The sequence below is a fragment of the Haematobia irritans genome, chromosome 5 (genome assembly GCF_050003625.1).
Source record: "Haematobia irritans isolate KBUSLIRL chromosome 5, ASM5000362v1, whole genome shotgun sequence".
NCBI lineage: Eukaryota > Metazoa > Arthropoda > Insecta > Diptera > Muscidae > Haematobia > Haematobia irritans.
The window spans coordinates 148,415,223-148,424,796 of record NC_134401.1 but is presented as its reverse complement, the minus strand read 5'-3'; the positions used below and the strand labels follow the sequence as shown (position 1 = coordinate 148,424,796).

Genomic DNA, 9,574 nt, shown 5'->3' with positions numbered 1-9,574 from the left:
CAACTATTCAATTTTTTATAGAAATAAAATTTTGAGAAAATGTTTTAGAGAAATAATATTTAGAGAAAATTTTCTATAGAAATAAAGTTTTGAAAAAATTTTCGATAGAAATAAAATTTTGACAAAATTTTCTATAGAAATAAAATTTTGAGAAGATTTTCTATAGGAATAAAACATTTTCTATGGAAATAAAATTTGGACAAAATTTTCTATAGAAATAAAATTTTGACAACATTTTCAATAGAAAGAAAATTATGACAAAATTTTCTACACAAATAATATTTTAACAAAATTTTCTATAGAAATAACATTTGGTTAGATTTTCTATACAAAAAAAAATTTTGACAAAATTTTCTATGGAAAAAAAATTGATAAAATTTTCTATAGAAAGAAAATTTTGAGAAAATTTTCAATGGAAATAAAATTTTGAGAAGATTTTCTATAGGAATAAAACATTTTTTTTTTGGAAATACAATTTGGACAAAATTTTCTATAGAAATAAAATTTGGACAAAATTTTCTATAGAAATAAATTTGGACAAAATTTTCTACACTAATAAAATTTTCACAAAATTTTCTATACAAATAAAATGTTAACAAAATTTTTATAGAAATAAAATGTGGACAACCTTATTTTATAGAAATAAAATTTTATAACATAAAATCTGACCGTCCCAAATTTCTTGCAGATGAATGCACCCTTTTACTCCAAGGACATTCGGAAGGACTCTCGGTTACTTTAAGCTCTTGTTAATTTTTCTAAAACTGATATTTTCGTTCTTATTAATTTTCTAATTTTCTTTTGATAAGAGAACAACGTCAGAATGTTTATTATTTAACCCTCGGACAGACGCATGACCTTTTTCGATTCTAATTGTAATTAAAATATATTTATAATATAGCTAGAGACTTGAAACTTCAGGTACCCTCCTAAAATTTTATTACCTATCTATGTGTGAAAATCAGGACGGAAAATACGACAGTAATAATGTAATAATATCAACAAAATAGCATATTTTCCATATAAATACATTAAAATACATAGTGGATCTGGTCAGGCCTCATGTGTTATGAATGTGACTACCGAAACATGTGTATGACGGAGGGTTAAACTATTGTCTACTTAATATTTTTGACTGATTCATATATTTTATCAACACTCATCCATAAGTTCTGCATATGAACTCATTTTGAAATTCGCACCGATATTCAACACTCACACACAAATCTGCAAAGCAGGGAGGCCCAGTATCAAACCATCGTACCCCTATGGATGATGGATAATGGATAAGAATAAGAATTAAGTTACTCCTTTCATGGCTTTGAATTTTAGGCGTTTGTATCAAATGTATCTATCACTTCAATAGGAGACAAAAGTGGAGAGTAATACTAAAGTCGCCCTGTGTGTGTATTGGTTTATGGTTTCTTCTATTGTTGAATGAAAAAAAATATTTTTTTTCGTTATGCTCTCATTTAGTTGCTTTTGGAACGTCAAATATCGAAGAAGTCAATTTTTTCGGTTTCGGTGAATTTTTTGCGTTTTATTATTCTTTTGTCGGTTTAATCGGAATAGAATAAAAAGAATCGCTTCTTCATTATGGCAAATAAAACCTTATGCAATATTATCGCTTATCTTAGCGCCATTTTAAGTGGTTTGGGATCAATTTTTTTGATTTTCCTATTTTGTGTTGCCGCAGCCAATATGGACAATTCTGATGAAAATCCAGAAGTTACAGAAGATTCTACAAAAGTTACATTTTCGGGTTAGTACTGAGCGATTAAAATCTGTGTTTGAATTGTGGTCTCACCTCTTTTTTTGTTTGTCCTTATAGGAGCCACGGTAGGCCTTTTAGGTTTGCAAGCTCTATCCACCATGGCCATGTTTGTTGCTTCAGTTCTATTGATTATTGGTATTAAGAGGGTAAGTATTGAGATGGGGCTATAAGGGGTAAAAAATACATATTGAAAACAACAAGCTAGTGAAAATATAATAAATATAATGTGGGTATATTAAAAAAGTAACTAAAATATTTTAATAAAAAAGAATCAAAAACATTTCCAATTGAATTAAATTTTATAAAACAATATTAAATTAACCCATACAATTGTGCCAAATTTGAAGTTGACTAGACGAAAACTGCGAGCTAGACTTTGATTACAAAAATGTGTTCACAGACAGAATGACTGACGATCGACTCAGGGGCCGACACTGAGCAATATTGCCAAAGACACTATGTGCCTATCTCATCTCCCTCTGGGTGTTGCAAACATATGCAGTAATTTATAATACCCCGTTCCACAGTGTGGCGCTGGGTATAAAAACAGTAGGGTCGAAATCACAGTTGCCACTCGATCCAAAAATAATTACCAAAATTTGGAGAAAATTCTACCAAAAAAAATACCAAATTAAAAAAAAATCTTCTATAGAAAATATATAGAAATAAAAAAATTGTAATTCTAAAGAAAATTTTACCAAAATTGTATTTCCATTGAAATTTTGTCAAAATTTTATTTTTATAGAAAATTTTGTCAAAATTTTATTCCTATAGAAAATTTTGTCAAAATTTTATTTCTTAAAAATTTTTGTCAAAATTTTATTTCTATAGAAATTTATGTCAAAATTTTATTTCTATTGAAAATTTTGCCAAATTTTTATTTCTATTGAAAATTTTATCAAAATTTTACTTTTATAGAAAATTTTATCAAAATTTTACTTTTATAGAAAATTTTACCAAAATTTTATTTCTATAGAAAATTTTATCAAAATTTTATTTCTATAGAAATTTTTGTCAACATTTTATTTATAAAAACATTTATGTCAAAATGTTATTTCTATTAGAAATTTTATCAAAATTTTACTTTTAATTTTACCAAAATTTTAATTCTATAGAGAATTTTAAAAAATTTTATTTCTATAGAAAATTTTGTCAAAATTTTATTTCTATAGACATTTATGTCAAAATGTTATTTCTATTGAAAATTTTATCAAAATTTTACTTTTAATTTTACCAAAATTTTAATTCTATAGAAAATTTTATCAAAATTTTATTTCTATAGTCATTTGTGTCAAAATGTTATTTCTATAGTCATTTGTGTCAAAATGTTATTTCAATTGAAAATTTTATCAAAATTTTTCTTGTATAGAAAATTTTACCAACATTTTATTTCTATAGACTATTTTGTCAAAATATTATTTCTATAGAAAATTTTGTCAAAATGTTATTTCTTTAAAAAATGTTGTCAATTTTTTATTTCTATTTTGCCAAAATGTTAATTCTTTAGGAAATTTTGTCAAAATTTTATTTCTATGGAAACTTTTGTCAACATTTTATTTCTATAGAAAATTGTGTCAATATTTTATTTCTATAGAAAATTTTATCAAAATTTTACATCTATATAAAATTTTGCCAAAGTTTTATTTCTAAACAAAATTTTATCAAATTTTTGTCACAATTTTATTTCTATAGAAAATTTTGTCAAAATTTTATTTCTATAGAAAATTTTGCCAAAATATTAATACAAAAACAATTTTGTCAAAATTTTATATTTTTGGAAAATTATGTCAAAATTTTATTTCTATATAAAATTTTTCCAATATTTTATTTCTTTAGAAAATTTTATCAAAATTTTAATTCTATAGAAAATTTTGCCAAAATTTTATTGCTTTAGAAAATGTTATACTTTTTTTTATTTCTATTTTGCCAAAATGTTAATTCTATAGAAAATTTTGTCAACATTTTATTTCTATAGAAAATTTTGTCAACATTTTATTTCTACAGAAAATTTTATCAAAATTTTACATTTATATAAAATGTTGCCAAAAATTTATTTCTATTGAAAATTTTATCAAAATTTAGTCACAATTTTATTTCTATGGAAAAGTTTGTCAAAATTTTATTTCTATGGAAAATTAAAAAATATATATATATATATATATATATATATATATATTTCTATAGAACATTTTGTCAAAATTTTATTTCTATAGAAAATGTTACCAAAATGTTAATTCTATAGAAAATTTTGTCAAAATTTTATTCCTATCGAAAATTTTGCCAAAATGTTAATTCTATAGAAAATTTTGTCAAAATTTTATTTCTATAGAAAATTTTGTCAAAATTTTATTTCTATAGAAATTTTTGTCAAAATTTTATTTTTATTAAAATATTACTTTTATAGAAAATTTTACGAATTTTTTTTTATAGAAAATGTTATCAAAATTTTGTTTCTATAGAAAATTTGATCAAAATTTTGTTTCTATAGAAAATTTTGTCAAAATTTTATTTCTATAGAAAATTTTAGCAAAATTTTATTTTTATAGAAAATGTTGTCAAAATTTTATTTCTATAGAAAATTTTGTCAAAATTTTATTTCTATTAAAAATTTTGTCAAAATTTTATTTCTATAGAAAATTTTGCCAAAAGTTTATTTTCTATCGACAATTTTATCAAAATTTTATATTTTTAGAAAATTTAGTAAAAATTTTATTTCTATAGAGAATTTTGTCAAAATTTTATTTCTATAGAAATTTTTGTCAACATTTTTTTTCTATAGAGAATTTTGTCCATATTTGATTTCTGCAGAAAATTTTATCAAAATTTTATTTCTATAGAAAATTTTGTCAACATTTTATTTCTATAGAAAATTTTGTCAAAATTTTATTTCTATAGAAAATTTTGTCAAAATTTTATTTCTATAGAAATTTATGTCAACATTTTATCAAAATTTTTCTTGTATAGAAAATTTTACCAAAATTTTATTTCTATAGAAGATTTTATCAAAATTTTGTTTCTATAGAAAATTTTGTCAAAATTTTATTTCTATAGAAAACATTGTCAAAATTTTATTTCTATAGAAAATTTTAGCAAAATTTTATTTTTATAGAAAATTTTGTCAAAATAATAATTCTATGGAAAATTTTGCCAAAATTTTATTTCTATAGAAAATTTTGTCAAAATTTTATTTCTTTAGAAAATGTTGTAAATTTTTTTATTTCTATTTTGCAAAAATGTTAATTTTGTAGAAAATTTTGCCAAAATTTTATTTCTATAGAAAATTTTGTCTACATTTTATTTCTATAGAAAATTTTATCAAAATTTTACATCTATATAAAATTTTGCCAACATTTTATTTCTATAGCAAATTTTATAAAATTTTTGTCACAACTTTATTTCTATAGAAAATTTTGTCAAAATTTTATTTTTATAGAAATTAAAAAAAAATATATATATTTCTATAGAAAATTTTGTCAAAATTTTATTTCTATAGAAAATTTTGCCAAAATGTTAATTCTATAGAAAATTTTGTCAAAATTTTATTTCTATAGAAAATTTTCAACATTTTATTTCTATAGAAATTTTTGTCAAAATTTTATTTCTATTGAAAAATTTATCAAAATATTACTTTTATAAAAAATTTTACGAAATTTTATTTTTATAGAAAATGTTATCAAAATTTTATTTCTATAGAAAATTCTGTCAAAATTTTATTTCTATAGAAATTTATGTCAAAATTGCATTTCTATTGAAAATTTTATCAAAATTTTTCTTGTATAGAAAATTTTATCAAAATTTTATTTCTATAGAAAATTTTATCAAAATTTTGTTTCTATAGAAAATTTTATCAAAATTTTATTATTTTAGAAAATTTAGTAAAAATTTTATTTCTATAGAAAATTTTATCAAAATATTATTATTTGAGAAAATTTAGTAAAAATTTTATTTCTATAGAGAATTTTGTCAAAATTTTATTTCTATAGAAAATTTTGTCAAAATTTTATTTCTATACAAAATTTTGTCAATATTTTATTTCTATAGAAAATTTTATCAAAATTTTATATCTATTGAAAATTTTGTCTAAATTTTATTTCTATACAAAATTTTGTCAAAATTTAATTTCCGTAGAAAATTTTGTCAAAATTAAAAAAAATAAATAAATAAAATTACAATAAACTAAATTATATTAAATTAAATTAATTATCGTTGTTCTTTTCAGGATCGTCATACATTTGTTTCTCCATGGGTTTATGTTGTGGCAATTTCAGTGATTTTTAATATTTTCAAATTGATACGAAATCACGATAACTTGGGTGCAAGCATAGTAGCTATTGGTAAGTAGAATACTATTAAAATCTTAAAAAATTGTTTTCTCCTTAAGGAGAATAAATATTTGATATATACTATTATGATTATTTGTTTGAATTTATAATCAGAAATAAAAAAAATGGGTGTCCATTGGATTAAGTTGTTCTCTACCATCCAATCTTGTTCACACCTACATAATAGGAAATGATGTCATGTGTAGTATAGAAAAATATAACACACATTTTTCGGAACACAAATTATTGAGTTAACTTATTAGCATATAATGAAGATATAAATCATTTTATTATATGTCTATTTAGATTATTATATCAGTTTATTAATTAAAGTTGTTGAAAAATTAGGCAAGATGCCCTAAATTATGCAAATAAAAAGAACAAATAAATACCGCAGAAATTTCATCCAAGTTGCATCTAATGAAACCTCTGACAATAGATTTATGCATTTGCTATAGCAAAAAGAGAGAAACTCGTAAAAAACTGCTTTTTCGTCAATCTTAAAAATTCCAAAGATCATTGGAAGGGTCTTCCAAAAAAAGTGTTATTTTGAATCATCCGATATTTCGGTAACGGTCAATTAACATTTTTTTATTATACACATGGTAAGCACATACGGGGGTTTAGTTCAGTAAATTTGCTATCAAATAAAAGTTAATTTTAAGCAGATATCGGGAATCACTTTATTTTTTCAAATTGATTAAATTTTAGTGGAGAAACTTGCATTTTTTTAAATATTGACGAAGGGTGTTCGTTTTAAAATTGCTTAATATGTTGTGTGTGTGTGTGTATATGATGTTTATGATTTTGTTATTTTGGCATGAGAAAAAAGATTGAGAGTCACTGGTAGAGCATTCAGAGAAAGAGAGTAAAATGATTTTGTTTTGTATGGGTAAACAATGCTAATTAATGGTGTAGGTGGGGAAGGGTGGTGGAAGTCTTAAGGTTTTATGTGTTAATGTGATAGATTAGCCATATATATTTTCTCATTTTAGAAAAAATAAATTTATTTATTGAGAAACACTTGGAGATCATTCAGAGAAAGAGAGTAAAAGGATTTATTTTGCATGGGTAAACGATAGTAACATATTTGATGGTGTAGGTGGAGAAATGTTGTGGAAGGATTAAGGTTTCATGTGTTATTGTGATTGATTAGCCGTATATACATAAGCGTAGGAAGGCCTCTGGGGAGGGGGCTTACACCCCCCAGAAATAAGTCAATAATTTTTGCCAAATTGATGAAAATTTATTAAAAATAATAATTTTTTTCATGTTATTTGAGAAAATTTAATAGTTTGAAGGAAAAAATGGTGTTAAAAAATGCCTCTTTGGCGCTATATGAACTTCAAACCAGACACAATTAAAGAAAAAATTACTCAATTGTAAAATGTATGAGCGTAACTTAAGTAAACGTCACCCATTTTAGTAAATTGTGAAATATTCTCCTATTTAGTAATATTGTGTACTTCATTTGTATAAAACTTTTTTTGCTCAATTTTGCCCAGCAACAAAAGCGTCGCCAAAAAAGCAATGAAAATGTTCTTTTTGGATCCGGAAGTGGTGCAAAATTGACGCAGAAGGGATGAATTTAACATGAGATTGTCATAGGTCGGAAGTCCTCCATTTCAACAGCCGTTGCACTGAATTTGCATCACTTCTTTAGGAGTGATCCGAATTCAATGTTTGGATGTAAATTAAAAAATTCTGTAATATTTTGTCAAATAAATAATTTTTATAACTTTTTATAATTATTAATGGATTCTAACGTTTTTCGGAAACGTTTGACCTCAAATATTTTCGTTCAGATTTTTCTTGGTGTAGTTAAATAACATCCAAAAGCTTTTTACTGGATTATGCTCTTATAAAAAGATTTCCTAATTTTATCTCTCTTTTGTTTCAGTTCTCCAAATCATTTTTTGGTATCCCATCTTTAGTTTCTATCGTGAATTGCGTAAAGGTGGCAACTCACATCCAGCTGCCTATAATCCTCAATCCCAGCCCATGTATCCTCAATAAATTTTGTGAGGTCAATGTTTGCAAACCTTAAGTAGGAAGCCATTAGAAAGAATGAGAGAATAAAAAAGTGATTCTCTTGTGAAAAACAACAACAAAAACCTATAACGAATTCAAAACTATCTGCCATCACTTAATTCAAGGCTAAAATTCGAACAAATTTATTGAAAAGTAGCTCTAACACAATGGCCAATTTAATTGGAATATCTTCTATCTCGACTGTGTTGCTACCTCTGAGCTAATACCAAAAGTGCTTGAATAATTATACAAAAGATATGTATTTTTTTATACTTTTGCTATATTTATATTTTTAATAAAACATTACATATATTTCTATTATTGAAATTTGAATACTTTTTATTGTGACATTAGTAATGGAATGGGTAGTATATTCTTAATTTAGAGAGTTTTATTATTTTTATTTATTTAAACTAAATAAGCATATTACAATAAAAAGAATCGATTGGTGTATGAAAATCCGATAGTAGGGACTTTTAAACGCTTTGGAGAAGCCATATTTTATCGATCTGTAACAAACGCAACGAAAAACTTAGTACACTTCAAATTCTATAGCAGAAGGCCTAAGTTTTGACTTATAAGGCCTTAACTAAGAAATTACAGTTCACAGCTGGATCTCGTATACTAAACAATAACAATTCCCACAATATACACAGAGATTGTAAGTACATGAAGAGCAATTCTCAATGATGCTTTCTTTTGAAATCTGAGTCGATTGTTTACTGATATTTGATATTGCCTCTCTAACTCTAATGGTGAATGAATAATGCTTTGATATATTTTTGTTTACAACTAATGTGTACGTGTGTGGTCATCTCTAATGTTCATATGAGAAAATTTAATCTCATATGAATAAAAACGTCACATTTTTATGGAATGTGCTATAAATATGTGGGGGAGGGGTATGCCATATGTGTTTCGGATTATTTTTGGATTATTTTGCTTTTGGAATGTTAAGGCTGCCGGAATTGAGTAGCCAATGTGTAGTTTTGTTTTTTATTAAATTAATGCCAATTATATGTGAGGGCGTAGGCCTTATCATTATTTTAGAGTAGAGTTTTTTTTTTACTTAGGTCCAATAAAACTGTCCAACATTAGGTCAATGAGGAATAATTAAAACCACAAATAGAAAAAAATGTACAATCATAAAAATTATGATCGCCATATGGAGGTTTAGTAATTTGAATACCAGTCACAATGCTTTAATGTTGCCATTTAAAAATAGTATTTATGTATTATGTATATAAATATAAAAATACAAATTTTTAATTATTTTTATTCTATATTGTTTTTTTTGGAAACATATTTGTAACATATAAAAAAGAGGACACTAAAGACTATTTAACTTTATTTTAGTTCATTGAAATTATTACGTTAAAATTAAAATTTCTCCAATATGAGAAACCAATTTTTTTGAGTGTGACACTCATTTCAATTTCAATTAATG

At 23.7% G+C, this 9,574-nt stretch overlaps 1 protein-coding gene across 1 annotated transcript; it reads left to right on the top strand.

Moving 5' to 3' along the window:
* Positions 1-1,282: 1,282 nt before the first annotated feature.
* On the top strand, positions 1,283-8,454 carry LOC142239119 (uncharacterized). The gene is made up of 5 exons (XM_075310898.1): positions 1,283-1,401; positions 1,477-1,762; positions 1,832-1,920; positions 5,994-6,108; positions 7,997-8,454. The coding sequence occupies exons 2-5, from the start codon at positions 1,597-1,599 to the stop codon at positions 8,110-8,112; spliced, it is 486 nt and encodes a 161-aa protein (XP_075167013.1). The 5' UTR covers positions 1,283-1,401; positions 1,477-1,596; the 3' UTR covers positions 8,113-8,454.
* The last annotated feature ends 1,120 nt before the right edge of the window (positions 8,455-9,574 follow it).